This window comes from Oryctolagus cuniculus, chromosome 6, assembly GCF_051225735.1.
Source record: "Oryctolagus cuniculus isolate XC-2025 breed Fujian yellow rabbit chromosome 6, ASM5122573v1, whole genome shotgun sequence".
NCBI lineage: Eukaryota > Metazoa > Chordata > Mammalia > Lagomorpha > Leporidae > Oryctolagus > Oryctolagus cuniculus.
Window position 1 is genome coordinate 125,486,135 of NC_142872.1, and position 24,434 is coordinate 125,510,568.

At 39.5% G+C, this 24,434-nt stretch overlaps 1 protein-coding gene across 21 annotated transcripts in view; it reads left to right on the forward strand.

Moving 5' to 3' along the window:
- Nucleotides 1-24,434, forward strand: part of VPS13B (vacuolar protein sorting 13 homolog B) — a 779,033-nt gene that overhangs the window by 354,952 nt on the left and 399,647 nt on the right. For all 21 annotated transcript variants that reach the window (XM_089336373.1, XM_089336374.1, XM_051844658.3 and 18 more), the window contains one exon: nucleotides 3,093-3,327. In XM_089336373.1, the coding sequence (XP_089192499.1) occupies nucleotides 3,093-3,327 (235 nt within the window). The remainder of the gene's footprint in view (nucleotides 1-3,092; nucleotides 3,328-24,434) is intronic.

A 24,434-nucleotide genomic window follows, 5' to 3' on the forward strand; every position in this document is an offset into this window, starting at 1 on the left:
AGCTTTTATTCTGGGAAAATTTTATAAGGATTTTAATATTGAAAAATATTTTAAGCTTTTTAGGGCTGGAACTATGTCTTTTGTTTCTGTACTCCAAACTTTCAGCTGAGTTCATGGTAGATATTAAAGAATGTATGAATAAAAAAAGGAAAAAATAATGAAATGCAACCTACGATATTTCTTTGCTTTTGTTTTTTATTTGAAATTGTTTACTGAAGAATAAAATATATTCACACATGGTACATTATTTCATTCTATAGAAGTTTTGCAAATTATAATGATAACATGTTTCAAGTTTAAATAAAGAAATATGTTGCTTATTGGATTATTATTTCAAAAGGCAAGAAATATGGTACAGTGTTTGACAGAGTTTGTATATAAAGTGCTGTTTAGGATGGGCAGTGCATAATGACTAGTTTTAGAATAATGTGTAAGAGAAATCTTTCTTTGTTTTTAAATGAATTGTTATCAGAATTAAAGAGCACATAAATCAGAGCAGTCTGTTTGCCAAACCTCTCAGGTAGGGTTAGGAATATACAAGAGTGTTTGTTTGGGTGTATGTGCACTGTAAGAACACATAAAGTTGAAACTTCAGAAAAATGCATGGCAATTATTTGGTCTATTAAACTAGGAATACCAAATTATTTTTAGTTTACGGGTTTATCTTCAGTATATAATACTTAGATATGTAGCCCTTGGCAAAATGGGAATGAAAATAGAGGTGGTTCTACTTCAAGAATTTGTAATAATCCCTTCTCTTTAACACATGAATGTGTTCAATATTGGCAAAAGAACACGTTGCTACCAAAACTGAAACAGGATCCTTGAAACAGAAAAGATGTTGCCATGGAAAAATGAAGTAACACTCAGTGCAGCTGTGATGCATTAATGAATAGGATATTTTTTTAAAAGATCATTTGTGTTTGGTGTGGCTCAGAGGGTCCCAACCAGATGGTTTCCATGAACATGATCTGACCCCCAGCTTGAGGACTTCTTACTGGCAGATTACTTCATTTTCTTTCCCTTGGATTGTCAGATCCTTACATTAATGTAAAATTTACTGCTTCAGATTTGTATTCAGTAATATAAATCACTCAACATTTTACATTAAAACCACAATTTTAGACATACATTTGTAGCAGTTATTTTAAAAGTAAAAAGATTTATGTGATAGCTTTAGTGTATATAATAGATGTAACATTATAATATTTTTCAGTAATTTGGGTTAAGTATATGTTTTAATTCTTATCATTAAAGGCATCCTCAGAACATATATCATGTTTTAGAAAGCATTTCTTTGGGTGGTGTTATACATGTCATGCCAGTATATTATTGATTTTGTATTCATTGCTCAGATTGTTTAAACTTGATGAAAAATTTGATTTTTGAATTAGTGGAATCAAAGTATGTTTTGTTATTCTGGTACAATTTGAATTTGTTTCTAAGGGCATATTTAAATATTTGTGGCAGCTTTTTATACCTAATACCTCTCATGTCAAAGCATTTTTCAGCCTAGTATCAACCTCTACATGAAATATGAAATACTGCCTCTTCATCATATGATATTTCAACCTGATTTAATAGAGTAGAATATGCTGTTAATATACCACCTTAAATTGGTCTATTAAAGACCGTGAACAAATTATATTAAATATTTAAAGGTATAATTGTATCTAAGACAATATAAACTTCGAATTCTAGAATAAATGAAAAATGTTTTGATCTTAGATCCATCAACTACTTAAACACATACTTAAATTTTCTAAGCTGCAAAATAAAATTCTAGAACTAAAAAAAATGAGCTCATATGTCGTGAACCAACACATTTATTTATACAGAATTTTACTTACATTTTTCTTCACTGAGTTCATTAGTTTGTCTAAGCCCAGAAATGTGAAACAAAGACAGTTTTGCCTATCAATAGGTTGGTGAAATTTTCATCATATCAAGGAATTCCAAACCTGTTACTTGTCATCTGTTCTCACTAAGGAGTATATTACCCCCATGAAAAGGAGTATTATCTTAAGCTGTAGTTTTATAAAATTCTCACAAAAATCTCTTTGCTAATGTAGTTTCCTAAGATGTCCAAGCATTTATAAAGGAAAAAAAAATTATCACACCTTCAGATTAATATCTTTGTATGCCAAGATCATAGAAAGTCAACAGGTACTAGTTTATATTTGTTTTAAAAAATAATTCTGTATCTGGGGAGGAAAAAATAATTCAAGTTTACTAATTGTGGAAATTTAATAACCAGATATTTGTAAGAGCCAAGTAAGACTAACAGATTTTAATCTACATTGCTTTTGAATTAAGAACTCATATTGAATTCAGTATTTGGTTTGGACTTAACTTAGTTTTATCTTACCCCTTTAAGGTCCTGGCAACTTAAGTAACAATACTGGGAACAGTTGAACATAAAAATTTAATGTGAAATTACTATCTAGGTGATAATTTTAATAATGATAAAAGAAGAAATAATGCTGTGATTTTTGTCTTCTGATTTTTCATACTACTGTGTATCTGTTTATTCACAATACTTGAGTCATTGTATATAGGTGTTAAAAGATGTAATATAAACATGTTCTTTAATGGTTGTTTAGTGCTATAAACTGAATGTTTTAAACATCTTTTTTTCATATTTTAAATTGTAAAAAAAAATGAGAGCCAATTTCACATAAAAATAGCCTCCTACCCCCAACCTCTTTTTAAAATAGAAGCTGTAAGATACTAGTCAGTTCTAAGGCCTTATTTGGTAAGTGTCAAAGTGTTAACAAATTCTGATAAAGTCCAGAAGAATGAGGACTTTCCTACCTTGTTTTATCTGCAGCACACTTTTTAATTAAATCTTGTTTCTTGGAAAGAACTCTGGAAGGGCAGATATATTTACATCTCATATCACTAGGGCTTTTGATCAAGTTTATAGCAAGAAAGCAGAAGATTTTCAAGTGTTTGTTAGGTTCCTTACTAAAAATAACTTACATACTACATTCATAGGATTTTGTTTGTTTGCTTGCCTATTTATTCTGGGGAAAATGTTAGATATTTGTTTAGTCTGATTCAAACATTTTAATTCTGCTTTTCTTTTCTAGCTTGAATTACAGTCTTGTTGTGTGTTCATTCCAAATGATAGCCTGCCTTCTCCAAGTACAATTGTGTCCGGTGATATTCCTGGAACAGTAAGAAGTTGGTACCATGGACAAACCAGCATGCCAGGAACACTTGTTCTCTGTTTGCCTCAAATAAAGATTATTAGTGCTGGTCACAAGTATATGGAGCCTCTGCAGGAGATTCCGTTTGTCATACCACGACCCATCCTCGAAGAAGGTATAATTTAAAATAATTCTTCCTATGGTTAATATTTTATACTGGTATTTTTAGTTTTGTTGTTTTTTAAACATGCCAGTGTATGTGTACATCAGGCTTTTCATAGATTTTTATGACAAAGTGGTGAACTAATGCCATTTATCTACCTTGTATTCCTAGTTATATATTCATATATATAAATATAAATTGTGTATGAAAGACCATATACAATGTATGGTAACATAAACGTAGGAAAAATTTTCTTGGGAAGAAATTTGTTTTGGCTGTTTCCGTTAGACTGAACTAAGGGTAACAATTAAGTTCATCTTATTTAGTGTATTTGACTTACAGATGGGTATATTTTATATAAATAATTGGATGGATATATTATTTATATAGCCATAATAAATTTCTAGATTTCTAATTAACTTGCAAAAATAATTGTTAAAGTTATGATTCTCGGCTGGCCCTGTGATTCACTTGGCTAATCCTCTGCTTGCGGCGTTGGCACTCTGGGTTCTAGTCCTGTTTGGGATGCTGGATTCTGTCCCGGATGCTCCTCTTCCAGTCCAGCTCTCTGCTGTGGCCCAGGAAGGCAGTGGAGGGTGGCCCAAGTGCTTGGGCCCTGCACCCGCATGGGAGACCAGGAGGAAGCATGTGGCTCCTGGCTTCAGATCGGCGTGGTGCACCAGCTGTAGCGGCCATTTTGGGGGTGAACCAATGGAAGGAAGACCTTTCTCTCTGTCTCTCTCTCTCTCACTGTCAACTCTACCTGTCAAAAAAAATAAAGAAAATAGTTATGATTCTCCCAGAAGTACTTGATTTCTGTTGTTATGGTGTTTCAGTTTCAAATTCGTACCTTTTGAACTTTGACATATTCATTTCAAACAATATATGTACTTGGAAAAGTTTCAAGTCACAAAGTAAGTAATATGAATGTATATTTTAATAACATAGCTCAAATTTTTGTGCTAAACAGGTCAGTGCCTTGTTCATATTATTAGAAGTATGTATTTGAGTCCTGATATCATACAGATCATCAAATATGCTTTTACTGTCACTGAGAAGTACATTGTCTATGCAATTTTTTTATTCCACTGTTGATGTTGATTTCTCCTTTTTTTCTGTACTGATATTTTCTTTGAATTCCAGTTTTCTTATCAGAAATAAGCATGATTTTACTGCTGAAAATGAATGTTGGTCCTTAGTGCTATGAATACCATTTTCATAAAATCATAGATTTATAAGACTTAGAGGAACTTGTTTAGAGTTCATTGGATGTAGGGCTTGATGCAAGGTTCCTTTGTCTAGCATTGTTGACATATTCATTCTTTGTTTTTGGCTGTTGGGTATTCTTATGTACAAAAGCTTCTGTGCAGCATATCAAGGGTATGCTAGCTTCAAAACTCTTGTGAAATGGAATGTTCCCTACATTCTTTTCAATCCCTGGAATGATTTTTTGTAAAATCATAATTAGTTTTACTTTTTTTTTGTTAAAACTCATTTGTATACATCTCACAGTTTTTCCAGACATAATTCATATCTATAATTCTCTTTGATGTGTAAAGCTAAGCAATTTTAGTATATTTGTTGTGTTGTACAACTGTTGACCCATAGAGTTTTAGAACAGTTTTATCTCTCAAAAAAGAAATGCTATACCCTTAGGGGGTAACTCTCCTTTCACCCTCTTACCATCCTCTGGCAACCACTAATCTACTTCTATCTCTATGAATTCTGTTTTATACATTTCATATGAGTGGAATCATGTAGTATAGGGTCTTCTGTGACCAAGGTTTCCTTCACTTATCATAATATATTAAGGTTGATTAATTTGGCATATTGTAGCAGTCTTTACTCTTTTATGGATGAATAATATTCTATTTGTGGGTATGCCACTTTTTTTATACAGTCATCAGTTGGTGAGCTTTTGGATTATTTCTGCTTTTTGGCTTGTCTGAACATTGCTTTATAGGTTTCCATGGGCATGATTTAATTTTTATTAATTACGTTCCTGGGAGTGGAAATGTTGAGTGAGATAGAAATTGCCATACTATTGTCCAAAGTGTCTGCATTATTTTATAATCCTTCATCAGTGTCTGAAGATCCTAATTGCTCCATGTCCCTGTTGTAATTTGTTATTGTCTATTCTCTGTTTATATGGTTGGTTGATTCCAGCCATGAGATACAAAGTAGTATCTCATTGTGGCTTTGATTTGCATTTCCCTAATGATGATGCTGATGTTGTCGATGTTGTTGTAATGATGTTGAACATATTTTCATGTGTTTGGTGGCCACTTATATATCTTGTTAAGTATAGTGCTGTTCAAATCTTTTGCCCAGTTTTTTCACTGGGTTGTTTACCTTCTCCTGTTAAGTCATAAGAGTTCTTTTTTATACTCTAGAAAGTATATCCTTCTCAGATGTATGATTGCATATATTTCTCCCAATCTTACTGGTTGTCTTTTTACTGTCTTGATGATATTCTTCATAATATATTCTTTAATTCCTCTTATTCTGCCATGTATTTAATCATTCCCTCACTATCATTAGCATTTCTTCCACAATGTGAATTGCAGTCTTAGAAATATTAACAACATATTTAATTTATTTAAATGTTATTTTTATATTTAATTTAATTTATTAAATTTAATTTAATATCAATTTAATATTTAATTTAATTTATTAAATTATGTAATTAATCTGTTCATGCTCCTGCACACAGCATTTATTTTTATTTTATTTTATTTTTTTTTTTAGGAGATAGTTATGTTTATTCTGATTTAAACATCACATATTATATCCATATATTTTTTTTTTTAGTGCCTACATTCCATCTTTTTTTTTTATCTTTTATTTAATGAATATAAATTTCCAAAGTACGACTCATGTGTTACAATGGCTTCCCCCCCCATACCGTCCCTCCCACCCACAACCCTCCCCTTTCCCACTCCCTCTCCCCTTCCATTCACATCAAGATTCATTTTCGATTATCTTAATATACAGAAGATCAGCTTAGTATACCTTAAGTAAGTATTTCAGCAGTTTGCTCCCACACAGAAACATAAAGTGAGAAATAACAGATGATTTTTTTTTTAAATGATGATGAAATCAGATCAGACCTATTGTCATGTTTAATCCCAGTGAGAGTCAAGTTGGGAATTGATAATTTCTTTCTTTCTTTTTTTTTTTTTTTTTTTTTTTACAGAAGATCAGTTTAGTGTACATTAAGCAAAGATTTCAGTCGTTTGCACCCCCATAGAAACACAAAGTGAAATATACTGTTTGAGTACTCATTATAGCATTAAGCCTCAGTGTACAGCACGTTAAGGACAGAGATCCTACATGAGGAGTAAGTGCACAGTGACTCCTGTTGTTGACTTTACAAATTGACACTCCTGTTTATGGCATCAGTAATCTCCCTATGCACCAGTTATGAGTTTCCAAGGCTATGGAAGCCCCTTGAGTTCTCCGACTCTTATCTTGTTTAGACACGGTCATAGTCAAAGTGGAGGTTCTCTCCTCCCTTCAGAGAAAGGCACCTCCCTCTTTGAAGACCTGTTCTTTCCACTGGGATCTCACTCACAGAGATCTTTTTGCCAGAGTGTCTTGGCTTTCCATGCCTGAAATACTCTCATGGGCTTTTCAGCCAGATCCGAGTGCCTTTAGGGCTGATTCTGAGGCCAGAGTGCTATTTAGGACATCCGCCATTCTATGAGTCTGCTGAGTATCTCACTTCCCATGTTGGATCACTCTCCCCTTTATTTATTCTATCGGTTGGTGTTAGCAGATACTAGACTTGTTTATGTGCTCCCTTTGACTCTTAGTCCTTTCATTATGATCAATTGTGAACTGAAATTGATCACTTGGAGTAGTGAGATGGCATTGGCACATGCCACCTTGATGGGATTGAATTGGAATCCCCTGGTATGTTTCCAACTCTACCAATTGGGGCAAGTCAGCCCGAGCATGCCCCAAATTATACATCTCTTCCCTCTCTTATTCCCACTCTTATGTTTAACAGGGATCACATTTCAGTTAATTTTCAACACTTAAGAATAACTGTGTGATAATTACAGAATTAAACCAGTCATATTAAGTAGAACAGACAAAAAAAAAATACTATGAGGGATAATGTATTAAGTTGTCCATTAGCAGTCAGGGCTATGCTGATCAAGTCACCATTTCTCATAGTGTCCATTTCACTTCAGGAGGTTTCCTTTTTGGTGTTCAGTCAGTTGTCACCGATCAGGGAGAACATATAGTATTTGTCCCTTTGGGACTGGCTTACTTCACTCAGCATGATGTGTTCCAGATTCTTCCATTTTGTTGCAAATGACTGGATTTCGTTGTTTCTTACTGCGGTATAGTACTCTAAAGAATACATATCCCATAATTTCTTTATCCAGTCTACCGTTGATGGGCATTTAGGTTGGTTCCAGGTCTTGGCTATTGTGAATTGTGCTGCAATAAACATTAGGGTGCAGACCGCTTTTTTGTTTATCAATTTAAACTCCTTTGGGTAAATTCCAAGGAGTGGGATGGCTGGGTCGAATGGTAGGGTTATATTCAGGTTTCTGAGGAATCTCCAGACTGATTTCCATAGTGGCTTGACCAGTTTGCATTCCCACCAACAGTGGGTTAGTGTCCCTTTTTCCCCACATCCTCGCCAGCATCTGTTGTTGGTAGATTTCTGTATGTGAGCCATTCTAACCGGGGTGAGGTGAAACCTCATTGTGCTTTTGATTTGCATTTCCCTGATTGCTAGTGACCTTGAACATTTTTTCATGTGCCTGTTGGCCATTTGGATTTCCTCTTTTGAAAAATGTCTATTGAGGTCCTTGGCCCATCTCTTAAGTGGGTTGTTGGTTTTGTTTTTGTGGAGTTTCTTGATCTCTTTGTAGATTCTGGTTATTAACCCTTTATCTGTTGCATAGTTTGCAAATATTTTTTCCCATTCTGTCGGTTGTCTCTTCACTCTCCTGACTGTTTCTTTTGCAGTACAGAAACTTCTCAATTTGATGCAATCCCAATAGTTGATTTTGGCTTTGACTGCCTGTGCCTCCCGGGTCTTTTCCAGAAATTCTTTGCCTGTGCCAATATCTTGAAGGGTTTCTCCAATGTTCTCTAATAACTTAATGGTGTCAGGACGTAGATTTAGGTCTTTAATCCACGTTGAGTGGATTTTTGTGTAAGGTGTAAGGTAGGGGTCTTGCTTCATGCTTCTGCACGTGGAAATCCAGTTTTCCCAGCAGCATTTATTGAATAGACTGTCCTTGCTCCAGGAATTAGTTTTAGATCCTTGATCAAATATAAGTTGGCTGTAGATGTTTGGGTTGATTTCTGGTGTTTCAATTCTGTTCCATTGGTCTATCCATCTGTTTCTGTACCAGTACCATGCTGTTTTGATTACAACTGCCCTGTAGTATGTCCTGAAGTCTGGTATTGTGATGCCTCCGGCTTTGTTTTTGTTGTACAAGATTGCTTTAGCTATTCGAGGTCTCTTGTGCCTCCATATGAATTTCAGCATCATTTTTTCTAGATCTGCGAAGAATGTCTTTGGTATCTTGATTGGGATTGCATTGAATCTATAAATTGCTTTTGGGAGAATGGACATTTTGATGATGTTGATTCTTCCAATCCATGAGCATGGAAGATTTTTCCATTTTTTGGTATCCTCTTCTATTTCTTTCTTTAAGGTTTTGTAGTTTTCATCGTAGAGATCTTTAACGTCCTTGGTTAAGTTTATTCCAAGGTATCTGATTGTTTTTGTAGCTATTGTGAATGGGATTGATCTTAGCAGCTCTTTCTCAGTCATGGCATTGCTTGTGTATACAAAGGCTGTTGATTTTTGTGCATTGATTTTATATCCTGCCACTTTGCCAAACTCCTCTATGAGTTCCAATAGTCTCTTAGTAGAGTTCTTTGGATCCTCTAAGTACAGAATCATATCGTCTGCAAAGAGGGATAGTTTGACTTCTTCCTTCTTGATTTGTATTCCTTTATTTTTATTTTTTTAAAGATTTATTTATTTATTCAAAAGGCAAAGTGAGAGAGAGAGAGAGAGAGAAGAGGCATAGAGAGAGAGAGAAATATTCCATCTGCTGGTTCATTCCCCAAATGGCCTCTGTCGCTCCCCCTCTTCATGGAGGAACGACACTAAACCCTGCGTTGTTCTTTTGCCTGCTCGGCCCTTCCCGGGTTTACTGCTGGTCCTTCCCGGGTTGGCTGCCAACCCCTCCACCTCCGTGGAGGGGCGGCTCCCCCTGCCACTTTCCCCACTTCCGTGGGGGAGCGGCACACTGCCAGCCGGCTCTCTCGGGGGCTGCTCAGATGTTATCCGGATGTTCCCGGTGCATGTTGTCTCTCTCCTCCTTTATAGTCTTCTTCCACCAATCCCAGCTCTGCTACCCACATGCCGAGCACGCTGCTCTCCTCCAATCAGGAGCAAGATCAGCTCCTGCAGCTCATCAGTCAAGCTGGCAAGAGGCAGCTGTGTAGAAGTTGTTTACTCCCTTTCAGCACCATATTGTGGGAGAGCAGATGCATAGAATAAGTCTTAATTCCAGTAACTTAGTCTAGTCCGAGTTGCTCCCCACAGTTCCCCCTTTCTTTTTATTTTTTGGCGTTGATACATGCCTGTCTTCGGTGCCCCGTGGCACACACTCTGCTCTGCTTGCTAGAGTTGCCCACAGGTGCTTACAAGCCCTACCAATCAGGCAAACTGAATCCGGGTCCTCTCTTCGCCATGTTGTAAGGAGGTTTTTAGGCGCTGATGCGTGCCTGTGTTCGGTGCCCTGCAGTGCATGCTCTGCTCGAGCTGCCTGCAAGTGCTTATTGCCTTACTAATCAGGCAGACTGAATCCAAGCCCTCTCAATGCTGTATTGTGGGGAGACTTATTGATGTTGATTCGTGCCTATCTTTGGTGACCTGCAGCGGATATTCTGCCTGCAGATGTTTATCGCCTTACTAATCAGACAGACCGAATCCAAGCTCTCTCATTGCCATATTGTGGGGAGACTTATTGGTGTTGATAACGTGCCTGTCTTCGGTGACCTGCGGCTCATACCCTGCTCGAGCTGCCTGCTGGTGCTTATCGCCTAATCAGGCAGACCGAATCCAAGCCCTCTCATTGCCGTGTTGTGGGGAGGCCTTATTTTTCTCCATTTCTCTATCTCCGGGCATTCCTATCTCTCCTATTTTACTTCTATCTGCCAGCATTCCTATTTCTCTCATTTTACTTCTATACTTCTGTTTCTCTTATCCCCGCGGCTTCCTGGCAAACGCCCCGAGGCGGCTTCTCGGAGCCTCGCCCCGCAGCGGCTTCCCGGCTCTGCGCGGCTTCAGCCCACACTTCTCTCATCTGCGCGGCTTCCCAGCTTCGCGCGCGCTCCGTGGTCTCCGCGCCCTTCGCACCCGCACCACGGCCTCCACGCCAGCCCCACGCTCTCCTATCTACTCGCGCCCCGTGTGCTCTCTCCGCTTGTGCCCCGCGCACTTTCTCTGCGTGCGGCGGCTTCCGTGAATCACAGCCTAGCTCAAGTTTCCGCTTCTCGGTTTAGTTTTCAGTCTAAGTTCCCCGGGCTAACCTGACGAATTCCAACCTAGCTTACGTCTCCGCTTTTCGGTTTGGCTTCCCATCTTTTGCTCCCCGGGCTAATCTGACGGATTCCAACCTAGCTTACGTCTCCGCTTCTGGTTTTAGTTTTTCGCCTTTTGCTCCCCGGGCTGACTTGACGAATCCCAACCTAGCTTACGTCTCCGCTTCGGCCTACCCCGCAGCTTCATTTTCCCTAACATATTTTTCTCTACCCGGTATGTTTCCTAACTTTTCTTCCAACAATATTTCTCTCTCATTTCTCCTGGCTTCTCCCATCAGTCTGTATCCCAGTCTGTTTCTTCTAGCTTTCACTTTTGCTTTCAATCTTAGATTTCTCCCAGCTTCCCCCCGTAGTCCGTATCCGAGTCTGTTTCTTCTTCCTTTCACTTTCACTTTCAACCCTAGATTTCTCCCGGCACTTTTTCCGTCCGGCTTTTCCCTAGGCTCTTTGCTAGTCTCTCTCTCCGGTATTTTCCCACTTCTTCCCTCCTAGGTTTCCTATCTGAGTCACGGCACCATTATGTCGCTCCCCCTCTTCATGGAGGAACGACACTAAACCCTGCGTTGTTCTTTTGCCTGCTCGGCCCTTCCCGGGTTTACTGCTGGTCCTTCCCGGGTTGGCTGCCAACCCCTCCACCTCCGTGGAGGGGCGGCTCCCCCTGCCACTTTCCCCACTTCCGTGAGGGAGCGGCACACCGCCGGCCGGCTTTCTCGGGGGCTGCTCAGATGTTTTCCGGATGTTCCCGGTGCATGTTGTCTCTCTCCTCCTTTATAGTCCTCTTCCACCAATCCCAACTCTGCTACCCACACGCTGAGCACACTGCTCTCCTCCAATCAGGAGCAAGATCAGCTCCTGCAGCTCATCATTCAAGCTGGCAAGAGGCAGCTGTGTAGAAGTTATTTACTCCCTTTCAGCACCATATTGTGGGAGAGCAGATACATAGAATAAGTCTTAATTCCAGTAACTTAGTCTAGTCCGAGTTGCTCCCCACAGCCTCAATGGCCAGAGCTAGGCCAGTCTGAAGCCAGGAACCAGGAGCTTCTACTGGGTCTCCTATGTGGGTACAGTGGCTCGAGCACTTGTGCCATCTTCTGCTACTTTCCCAGGCGCATTAGCAGGAAGCTGGATTGGAAATGGAGCAGCCAGGACTTTAACTGGTGCCCATATGGGATGCTAGTGCCACAGGGCCATGATTTTACCCAGTATGCCACAGTGCCAGCCCCTAACAAATTTCTTAAAACAGTTTAATTTAGTCCTTCTGACCAGACTATTCTTATTATTGTCATGTATTTTAATTGTTTTAATTTTTAAAACATACTATTTAATTGATGTATAAAGGTGTTAAAAGAAGTTCAAGGAAAAAGTGCTATGACAAAACTGTGTGGCTTTCCAAATTTTTTTTTCACCAAAATAAACTTATCTTTAAATTCCACTTTTCCACTAGCTTTTTGAAATTTACTCATATGTAACTAGTGTAGGAATTGGAAAACATTTTCAGTAAAGGGCTAGAGAGTAAATATTTTGTTTTGTAAGTTCTGTGGTTTCTATTGCAAGTACTTAGCTGTACCTTGTGGTATAGGAGCAGGTAAATACAATGTGTCAATGAATCAAGCTGTGTTTAGTAAAACTTTATTACAACATTTGGTAGTAGGCCAGATGTGGTGATATTCCACATTTTCCATCCTCTGCATTTTAGTGTGTTAGTATTCCTTTCACAGCTTAGTCCTTCTTTCCTAAATCAAAGTCAAGAATATTCCTAGGGGGCTGGCACTGTGGCTCAGTGGGTTAAGGCCCTGGTCTGAAGTACTGGCATCCCGTATGGGTGCTGGTTCTGGTCCCACTGCTCCTCTTCTGATCCAGCTCTCTGCTATGGCCTGGGATAACAGTAGAAGATGGCCCAAGTCCTTGGGCCCCTGCACCCATGTGGGAAACCCGAAGGAAGCTCCTGGCTCCCGGCTTCGGATTGGTCCTTGCAGCCATCTGGGGAGTGAACCAACAGATGGAAGACCTCTCCCTCCCTCCCTCCCTCTCTCTCTGTCTCCCTCTCCTCCCATCCTCCCTTCCTCCTTCCCTCTCCTCTCTGTGTAACTTTGACTTTAAATAAAATAAATCTTTAAAAAAAAAAGAATATTCCTAGGACCCAGTAGATCTCTCTCTCTTTGGCAGTAGCTGTTTCTTCAGAAGCAAACCAATTTTTTTTTTTTTTTTGACAGGCAGCGTGAACAGTGAGAGAGAGAGAGAAAGGTCTTCCTTTTTTCCGTTGGTTTACCCTCCAATGGCCCCCGCGGCCGGTGTGCTGCGGCTGGCACACCATGCTGATCTGAAGCCGGGAGCCAGGTGCTTCCCCTGGTCTCCCATGTGGGTGCAGGGCCCAAGCTCTTGGGCCATCCTCCACTGCACTTCTGGGCCACAGCAGAGAGCTGGACTGGAAGAGGAGCGAACGGGACTAGAACCCGGGGTGACGGTGCCACAGGCGGAAGATTAGCCTAGTGAGCCACGGTGCTGGTCAACCAATTTTTTTTAGAGATTTATTTATTTATTTGAAAGGCAAAGTTATAGAGAGGCAGAGGCAGAGGCAGAGAGAGATGTCTTCCATCTGCTTGTTCACTCTCCGAATGGCTGCAGTGGCTGGAACTGGACAGATCTGAAGCCAGGAGCTTCTTCCGGGTCTCCCATGTGGGTGCAGAAGCCTGACCAGTTGGGCCGTCTTCTGCTGCTTTCCCAGGCCACAGCAGAGAGCTGGATCGGAAGTGGAGCAGCCAGGACTTGGACCATAGCCCATATGGGATGCCAGCACTGCAGGTGGTGGCTTTACTTACTATAGCACAGCTGGATGGGAAGCGAGCAGCTGGTACTTGAACTGGCGCCCATATTGTATACCGGCACCACAGGCAGCGGCTTTACCCTCTGCACCACACCACCGGCCTGAAAACCATATTTTAATATCTAAAAACACAGGTCAATTTTCCTGTTTTTGACCAGTTAGCACTTTATTTATTGAATTTAACATTTTATTTTTTATTATTTGAGAGTTAGAGTTACAGACAGAGAGGGAGAGACAGAGAAAGGTCTTCCATCCACTGGTTCACTACTTGGATGTACACAATGGCCAGTGCTGTGCTGATGCACAGGTCAGGAAGCTTCTTCCAGGTCTCCCTCGTGGCAGCAGGGACCCAAGCACTTTGGCCATCTTCTACTGCTTCCCCAGGCCATAGCAGAGAGCTGGACTGGAAGAGGAACAGCTGGAAAATGAACTGTTGCATGTATAGGATTCCAGTGACACAGGCAGAGGCTTAGCCTACTATGCCACAGCACTGGCCCCTGAGTTCAAATTTTTATTCATCATGTTTTCATTTTTTTTTAACTCCTTAATTTTTATTCACATTTCAAAACTCCTTTTTTTTTCTTTGTTCATGAAACATTTATATTATTATTTACATCCTGCTGACTTTGCCTACTGTGCCTACTCTTGCTTGTTGGTTCTTTTATTTTCTGGGCTGCTTCTTATCCTTAGAAATTTCTCCACAGAAATTTTTTTAAGATAAATCTGAAAGATTCCATATATATATGTTTCAGTTTACTTTTGATGTCTTAGGGGCATGCCTATTTCAGGACCCTTGAAATAATTCTTAACTAGAGATATTCATGCCTATTAGAAAAATTCAGGCTGTACTTTTATCAAGACTGGCTTAAAGTTGTGAGATTGATCTATATTCTCCCCTCACCCCCAATCCTTTCTCTTCAAGGTTAATTTTTCTGGTAGCGTTTGTGAGGGTCATACAGAGAGAATGTGAATAGGACAATTTTATTTGTATTTTCCCCTAACATCAGTGTGTACCAATATGTGTACCAGTTTATATTCCGTCAGTTTCTCCACTGTGAATGGCCTTTAAGGCTTTATCTTTAGTCAGCTTTAGTTGTGAACATGGAGGTTCAGTTTTGCTTTCTATGACATCCTCCAGGCATTTACTTCACCTAACTTTAAGTTGCTGGCTTCCCTAGCCTTAATAGTTATTGTTTTTCCCTGTAAGCTCTTTAATAAATTTAAGAAGGTATTGTTGATATGTGTATGAGTAAACTTTATGAAGTTGATTCATAGTACATTCTATATGTACAATTTTACTTAGTAAATGTGTCATTTTTATTTATTTTTAAGATTTATTTATTTGAAAACTGGAGTGACAGAGAGGCAGAGGCAAAAATACAATCTTCCTTCTGCTGGTTCACTACCCAGCTGGCCTCAGTGGCCAGAGCTGGGCCAGAACTAAGCTTCATCCCAGTCTCCCATCTTCCGCTGCTTTCCCAAGCACATTAGCTGAGAACTGGATCAGAAGTAGAGCAGCTGAGACATGAATTGGTGCAGACATGGGATGCCAGCACTACACACAGTAGCTTTACCTGCTGTGCCACAGCGACAGCCCCAGGTTTATTTGTTTTTAGCATGTTTATCAAGTGTAGTAGATCAATTAAGTTGCTATAAACCTAATCCTTCAGAGATGTTTCTTAATGATGTGGTGACAATATCAGACTTCCTTTTTTCTACTGGATTTCATAGAAGGATTGATATATACTGCCCAACAGTCTTTATATGTTTAACCCTCATTTAAAATCCCTCTTATTCCTACAGAATATCTGCCAAAAGTTCCTACTTGTATTTATATATAAGAAATTTTATTTTTCTCATTGTTTAGATACATTATGAATGTCTTAGGGACTAAACAAATCTTCATCTTTAAAGTGTACAATGTTACTGTAGTCTTTTTTTTAACTAAGTTAGTCAGCAACTTACTTTATTTTGAACTTTTAAAAAAAATCACTTACCATGATCAGTTTAAGTTCATAATTGATCATAACAATAGGAATAAGTGTCAAAGGGATCACATAAACAAGACTAGTGTCTGCTAATAAAAACTGATAGAATTCAAAAGGAGAGAACAATCCAACATGGGAAGCGGGATACACAGCAAACTCATAGAATGGCAAATGCCCTAAACAGCACTCTGGCCTCAGAATCGGCCCTTAAGGCATTCAGATCCAGCTAAAAAGCCCATGAGAGTTTCTCAGGCATGGAAGGCCAAGCCACTGTGGCAAAAAAAAAATGATCTAAATGAAAGATCTCTGTGATTGAGATCCCAGCAGAAAGAACAGGACATCAAAGAAGGAGGTACCTTTCTCTGAAGGGAGGAGAGAGCTTCTACTTTGACTAGGGCCTTGTCTAAATAAGGTCAGAGTTTGTGAACTCAAGAGGCTTCCATAGCCTTGGCAACTCATGACAAGAGCCCCGGGTGATTACTGACGTCATAAATAAGTGTCAATTGTTAAATCAACAACGGGAGTCACTGTGCACTTATTCCCCATGTAGGATCTCTGTCCTTAATGTGTTTTACTATGTGAATTAATGGTAAAACTTGTACTCAAACAGTACTCTATACTTTGTGTGTCTGTGTAGATGCAGTCTCTTGAAATCTTTACTTAGTATATACTAAGTTGATCTTCTGTATATAAAGACAATTAAAAATGAATCTTACTGAAGAATGGGATGCGAGAGGGAGTGGGAGATGGGATGGTTGCAGGTGGGAAGGAGGTTATGGGGCGGAAAGCCTCTATAATCCAAAAGTTGTAAATAAATCTTTAAAGAGAGAAAGGGAGAGTGCACACGCAAGAGAGAGATGAGCTAGCTGTAGAAGCAGGAAGAGACACAAAAAGAAAGATTTTCCATCCATACCACTAATGGTTGCAACAGCTGGGTCTAGGCCAAAATAAGCTCCATTCTGGTCTCCCATGTAAGGGTCAAAGTCACAGACACTTGGTCCATCTTCTGCTGCCTTCCCAGGAGAAATGGCAGGGAACTGGATCATAAGCATAGCAGACAGGATTCAACTGGCACTTCCATATGGGTTTTTCTGTATTGTAATTAGCACCTTTTATTTGGAAAAAAAAAACTTATTTAATAAATATAAATTTCCAAAGTACCACTTTTGGGTTATAGCATTTAGGTTGAGTCTATGTCTTAGCTTTTGTAAATTGAGCTGCAATAAACATTGAGGTACAGACAGCTTTTTTATTTGCCAATTTAATTTCCTTTGGGTAAATTCCAAGGAGTGGGATGGCTAGGTTATATTCAAGTTTCTGAGGAATCTCCAAATTGACTTCCATAGTGGCTTGACCAGTTTGCATTCCCACCGACAGTGGGTTAGTGTCCCTTTTTCCCCACATCCTTGCCAGCATCTGTTGTTAGTTGATTTCTGTATTTAAGCCATTCTGACCGGGGTGAGGTGAAACCTCATTGTGGTTTTGATTTGCATTTCCCTGATGGCTAGTGATCCTGAACATTTTTTCATGTGTCTATTGGCCATTTGGATTTCCTCTTTTGAAAAATATCTATTGAGGTCCTTGGCCCATCTCTTAAGTGGGTTGTTTGTTTTTTTATTGTGGAGTTTCTTGATCTCTTTGTGGATTCTGGTTATTAATCCTTTATCTGTAGCATAGTTTGCAAATATTTTTCCTGTTCTGTTGGTTGCCTCTTCACTTTCCTGACTGTTTCTTTTGCAGTACAGAAACTTCTCAATTTGATGTAATCCCAATTGTTAATTCTGGCTTTGACTGCTTGTGTCTCTGGGGTCTTTTCCAAGAAATCTTTACCTGTGCTTTTATCTTGCAGGATTTCTCCAATGCTCTCTAATAATTTGATGGTGTCAGGTTGTAGATTTAGATCTTTAATCCATGTTGAGTGGATTTTTGTGTAAGCTGTAAGGTAGGGGTCTTGCTTCATGCTGGCCATGGCTTTTTCTGCATGTGGAGATCCAGTTTTCCCAGCAGCATTTGTTGAATAGACTGTCCTTGCTTCAGGAATTGGTTTTAGATCCTTGACCAAATATAAGTTGGCTGTAGATGTTTGGGTTGATTTCTGGTGTTTCTATTCTGTTCCATTGGTCTGTCCATCTGCATGCTGTTTTGATTACAGCTGCCCTATAGTATGGCATGAAATCTGGTATTGTGATGCCTCCAGCTTTGTTTTTGTTGTACAAGATTGCTTTAGCTATTTGAGGTCTCCTGTGCCTCCATTGAATTTCAGCACCATTTTTTCCAGATCTAAGAAGAATGTCTTTGGTATTTGGATTGGTATCATATTGAATCTATAAATTGCTTTTGGAAGAATGGACATTTTGATGATGTTGATTCTTCCAATCCATGAGCATGGAAAATTTTTCCATTTCTTGGTATCCTCTACTATTTCTTTCTTTAAGGTTTTGTAATTTTCATCGTAGAGATCTTTAACGTCCTTGGTTAAGTTTATTCCAAGGTATTTGATTGTTTTTGTGGCTATTGTGAATGGGATTGGTGTTAGATGTTCTTTTGCAGCCATGGCATTGTCTGTGTATAAAACAGCTGTTGATTTTTGTGCATTGATTTATACCCTGCTACTCTTCTAAGAGTTCCAACAGTATCTTAGTAGAGGTCTTTGGATCCCCTAAATAAAGAATAATGTCATCTGCGAAGAGAGATAGTTTGACCTCTTTCTTCCCAATTTGTATCCCTTTAATTTCTTTTTCTTGCCTAATGGCTCTGGCTAAAACTTCAAGTACTATATTGAATAGCAATGGTGAGAGTGGGCATCCCTGTCTAGTACCAGATCTCAGTGGAAATACTTCCAACTTTTCCCCATTCAATAGGATGCTGGCCATGTCTTTTTCAAAATTGCTTTGATTGTATTGAGGAATGTTTTTTCTATACCCAATTTGCTTAGAGTTTTCATCATGAAAGGGTGTTGTATTTTATCAGATGCTTTCTTGGAATCTATTGAGACAATCATATGGTTTTTCTTCTGCAGTTTGTTAATGTGGTGTATCACATTGATTGATTTGTGAACGTTGAACCATCCCTGCATACTAGGATAAATTCCACTTGGTCTGGGTGGATGATCTTTCTGATGCATTGTTGCATTCTATTGGCCAGAATTTTGAGGATTTTTGCATCTATGTTCATCAGGGAAATTGGTCTGTAATTATCTTTCTCTGCTGCATCTTTTTCAGGCTTAGGGATTAAGGTGATGCTGGCTTCACAGAAAGAATTTGAGAGGATTCTTTTTCGATTGTTCTGAATAGTTTGAGAAGAATTGGAGTTAGTTCTTCTTTAAATGTCTGGTAGAATTCAGCATTGAATCCATCTAGTCCTGGGCTTTTCTTTTTTGGGAGGGACTTTATTACTGATTCAATTTCTGTCTCAGTTATGGGTCTGTTTAGGTTTTCTATGTCTTTCTGGTTCAATTTAGCTAGGTTGTTTGTGTCCTGGAATCTATCCATATCTGATAGATTTCCCAGTTTCTGGCATATAACTCTTTGTAGTAATTTCTGATGTCTCTTTTTTTATTTCTGTGGTGTCTGTTGTTACGTTTCCTTTTTCATCTCTGATTTTAATTATTTGGGTCTTCTCTCTCCTTTTTTTGGATAGTTGGACCAGTGGGGTGGCAATTTTGTTTATTTTTTCAAACAACCAGCTCTTCGTTTGGCTGATTTTTTGTAATTTTTTTTGGATTCAATCCTGTTGGTTACTTCTCTGATTTTAATTATTTCTCTTCGGCGGGCGCCGTGGCTCAATAGGCTAATCCTCCGTCTGTGGCACCGGCACACCGGTTTCTAGTCCTGGTCGGGGCGCCAGATTCTGTCCTGGTCCCTCCTCTTCCAGTCCAGCTCTCTGCTGTGGCCTGGGAGTGCAGTGGAGGATGGCCCAAGTGCTTGGGCCCTGCACCCCATGGGAGACCAGGAGAAGCACCTGGCTCCTGGCTTTGGATCAGCGCGGTGCGCTGGCCACGGCGTGCTGGCCACAGCGCACTGGCCACAGCGCACCGGCCGCAGCGGCCATTGGAGGGTGAACCAGCGGAAAAGGAAGACCTTTGTCTCTCTCTCTCACTGTCCACTCTGTCTGTCAAAGAAAAAAAAAATTATTTCTCTTCTCCTACAAGTTTTTGGTTTGGTTTGCTGCAGTTTTTCTGGATCCTTGAGATGCATTTTTAACTCATTTATTTGGTGCCTTTCCAATTGCTTGATGTAGGCACCTATTGCTATAAACTCATCTTAACACTGCTTTTGCTCTATCTTATAAGTTTTGGGATATGTTGTGTTGTTATCTTCATTTGCTTCTAGAAAGTTTTTGATTTCTCTTTTGATTTCTTCTATGACCCACTGTTCATTCAGGAGCATATTGTTCAGTCTCCATGTGTTTACATATGCTCTAGGGATTCCTGAGTTGCTAATTTCCAGCTTCCTTCCATTGTGGTCTGAAAAGATGCATGGTATGATTTTGATTCTTCTGAATTTTCTGTAAGCAGCATCTTAACTAACTGTGCTGCAACACCATCCCCTGATTACTTTTATCTTTATCTTTGGTATTGCTTGCCTTTCATTTAGGAGTTCTAAATTTCTATTAAAATCATAATTCTCTAAAGCCAGTATTTTAGATATATCATGGAATGGACCACAAAGAATACTTTATTACATACATAAGGTTGTATACTTCAATCTTATTTTTATTGAAATATTTTGGTATGCTGTACAACTCCCTGAACAGAAAATATGACTTAAAATTTAATTGTTTTAAAAATTATTCAGGATTATCATCCGGAATACAACCACATTAGAATGGAGCCATTTTATTTGCACCTTAAAGCTTTCTGAGACATCTAAAAGAATGAGAAAGTTGATTCTGGTAGTCCTTTAGAAAAATAATCTGTATCACTATAGAAGAGTGAGTTAGACTTGTCTCAGTTCTGAAAATTTCAGTTTTTTTTTAATTCCTACGAACTGTACTGTACTTTATTCATGCATCTCTCTTCTTTTTCTTGCTCCATCCTACAGCCTCTCTTTAATTAACTAATTAATTTTTAAAGATTTATTTATATGAAAAGTAGAGTTAAGCCACTGCTTACAATGCCAGCATCCCATATGGCTGCTGATTGGACCCTGGCTGCTCTACTTCTGATCCAGCTCCCTGCTAACGTGCCTCAGAAGGTAGCAGAAGATGGCCCAAGTACGTACTTGGGTCCCTAGCACGTGGGAGACCTATATGGAGTTTCAGGCTCCTTACTTTGACATGGTCCAGTCCTAGCTATTACAGACATTTGAAAAGTGAACCATAGGATAGAAATTGATCTCTCTGTCTCTCCCTTTCTCTCAGTAGATTCCTCAGATACCTGAAAATAGATATACCATATGACCAGCAATACCACTCCTGGGGATATACCCAAAGGAAATGAAATCAGCATATGGAAGAGTTTTCTGTATCCATGTGTTTATTGCAGCTCAGTTCACAGTAGCCTTTTCTGTATTCTTTGAACAAGAGCAGCAGTATTTTATCACTAGGACTTACTGTATGCTACAAACATGGCTTCCACCTTTGTGATCTCCAGGCTTCCTTCTCCTTCTCATATTTTATGCTATCCCCCAATTCTGTCCTGTTATTGCACCTCACTCATTATATCTACCACCTTTATCCCAATTAAAAAAAAAAAAAGCAATTTCACTCAGCATCTAGTTCCTGTTTTAGAGTGAAAAGAACAGGAGGCATATTTTGTTCACCTCTATGTTATCACTTAACACAAAACATGGCACAGAATACTTGCTTACTGTACACTTGTAGATGTTTTGATGATTTCAAGCTGTTTAGAGTGAATCATTTTGGATTATTGCAAATAGAAGACAACTTTGAAAAGGTCAACTCTGACTTACAAAATCCGTAAACAATTGAAAAAGTATTGGGTAGAGAAGCATGAAATATATGATTAAAAGTGAACAAGAATAATCCTCACTATAGATTTGAGGAGGCGCCTTCTGTAGTGAACTTGAACTTCTAAAGTTCAGTGTGAGGGACTGTTGAAATGTGTCATCTCATTTCAGTTGTTATGGAGGAGAGACCATCTCTAACATAGCCAGATCCAATTGGTATGGGGTGTTCGTGTCAAAAATAAAATCAACATCTTTAGTTTCGTTAGGGAGCACTTGGAATGAGACTTGGAGATGTAATTTGCTGCATCCAGCCAACACCTCTGAGCAGATGGGTTTTTGCACTATGCCTAGCAGAGGTTTGTTTTTTCTTCTTTGAAAGAGTTGCCTATTACTTTAATAAAATATTTTGACAGAAGTGGAATATTGAGATCATTTGTAAGTTAAAACTTTGCTGTTGTTGGATTTACTGAGTTTTAATGGAAACTGATGTGAGAACTGCGCAGCATCTGTGAAACACAAGGACTATTTTCGCATATAATTCTTATTTACCTTAGTGGTTTATTTGTATTACTCCATTTTTTAGATTTCTAAATCATGATTAGACCCTACTTAATGTTTTGCCAGTTGTCCCAGTAATATGCTTTATAGAAAAAATATAATTGAGGATCACTCATTGTGTTTAATTATCACTTCTTTTTAATTATTTCAGTGTTGGGTCTATTTCAGTCTTTGACTTTCATGGCCTTTGAAGGCCAGTTATTTGGCAGAATATTCGATCAGTGGGGTGTGTCTGATGTTACCTCATGATTATATTCCTCTTCCATGTATATAGCAGGTACATCTCAGAAACACAGAAGTCACAGTGTTTTCTTCTGCTTGCATCCTATCAGGTTCTCCATGCTTTTCACATGTTCCGTTATTGGTGATGTTCATTTTGAACTTGTATCCATCAGGTTTCTCCATTGCAAAAATCACCCAATTCTCATTATAGTTAATAAATATTTGGGGGAAAGCTTCAAATTGGACTTTAGGGCCATTCAATTCAGATCTTTCTTTTCTTTTTGCAATTTGGTTCTATTAATATATAATTTACTTTTATCTTTTTTTGACAGGCAGAGTGGACAGTGAGAGAGAGAGAGACAGAGACAAAGGTCTTCCTTTTGCCGTTGGTTCACCCTCCAATGGCCGCCGCGGCCGGCTTGCTGCGGCCGGTGCACCACGCTGATCCGATGGCAGGAGCCAGGTGCTTCTCCTGGTCTCCCACGGGGTACAGGGCCCAAGTACTAGGGCCATCCTCCACTGCACTCCCTGGCCATAGCAGAGAGCTGGCCTGGAAGAGGGGCAACCGGGACAGAATCCGGCGCCCTGACCGGGACTAGAACCCGGTGTGCTGGCGCCACAAGGCAGAGGATTAGCCTAGTGAGCCGTGGTGCCGTCCTGGAACATGGTTTTCTAAGATTTACCATCACGATAGTAAATGTTTATAAGTATTCTAATTCTTCGTGAGCTTTTTCTAAGTTATTTGACTGAGTACTTTATCTATAACCATAATAAAAAAAATGGCTTTGTCTATAAAGTTTACTAATGAGTTAATCTTGTTTAATGTAGGCTAATAAAAAGTAAAGGTGGCCGGTGCAGTGGCTCAATAGGCTAATCCTCCGCCTGCGGCGCTGGCGCCCCGGGTTCTAGTCCCGGTTGGGGCGCCGGATTCTGTCCCAGTTGCCCCTCTTCCAGTCCAGCTCTCTGCTGTGGCCAGGAAAGTGCAGTGGAGGATGGCCTAAGTCCTTGGGCCCTACAACTGCATGGGAGACCAGAAGAGGCACCTGGCTACTGGCTTTGGATCAGCGCAGTGCGCTGGCCACAGTGCACCGGCCGCGGCAGCCATTGGAGGGTGAACCAATGGCAAAAGGAAGACCTTTCTGTCTGTCTCTCTCTCTCTCTCACTGTCCACTCTGCCTGTCAAAAAGAAAAAAAAAAAAAAAAAAAGTAAAGGTGTAGACCGGCGCCGTGACTCACTAAGCTAAAATCCTCTGCCTGCGGCGACAGTGCCCTAGTTTCTAGTCCCGGTTGGGGCACCGGATTCTGTCCCGGTTGCTCCTCTTCCAGTCCAGCTCTCTGCTGTGGCCAGGAAGGCAGTGGAGGATGGCCCAAGTCCTTGGGCCCTGCACCCGCATGGGAGACCAGGAGAAGCACCTGGCTCCTGGCTTCGGATCGGTGCATCACCGGCCGTAGCGGCCATTTGGGGGGTTGAACCAATGGAAGAAAGACCTTTCTCTCTGTCTCTCTCACTAACTCTGCCTGTCAAAAAAAATAAATAAATAAATAAATAAAAGTAAAGATATAAAAGAAGAAAATTAGATTTTAATCCTGAAATTTATGCATGCTAATTTTTTTGATAAAGTGTACTTCATTTAAACATAGCTGATAATAAAGAACATGCAGCCAGTATATTGAAATGCATCTTGAGTCTTACTGCCAGATATTCTAATTAAGTAGAAATTGAAGGAACCTCTGTCTTTAATAAGCATACTACATGATTTGGGTCCAGCAGACCATAGTAGATTGTTTATTCTTTCCTTCTCTCATTCCACAGCCAAATCTAACGTCATCATTAGTCTACACAATTATTATAGCATGTTCCTAATTTAATCCATTTTGTAGGGTCTCCAGTGTATAATGCGTGCATTTCCAGCAGCTACACAGTACCACCAACTAGTTTGAGATAACAGGAAATTAGACTTTCTTTTTATGTTATCAGATTCTTTCACTTCTATTCATATATTATAATGTTTATAATTAGTAATTTTG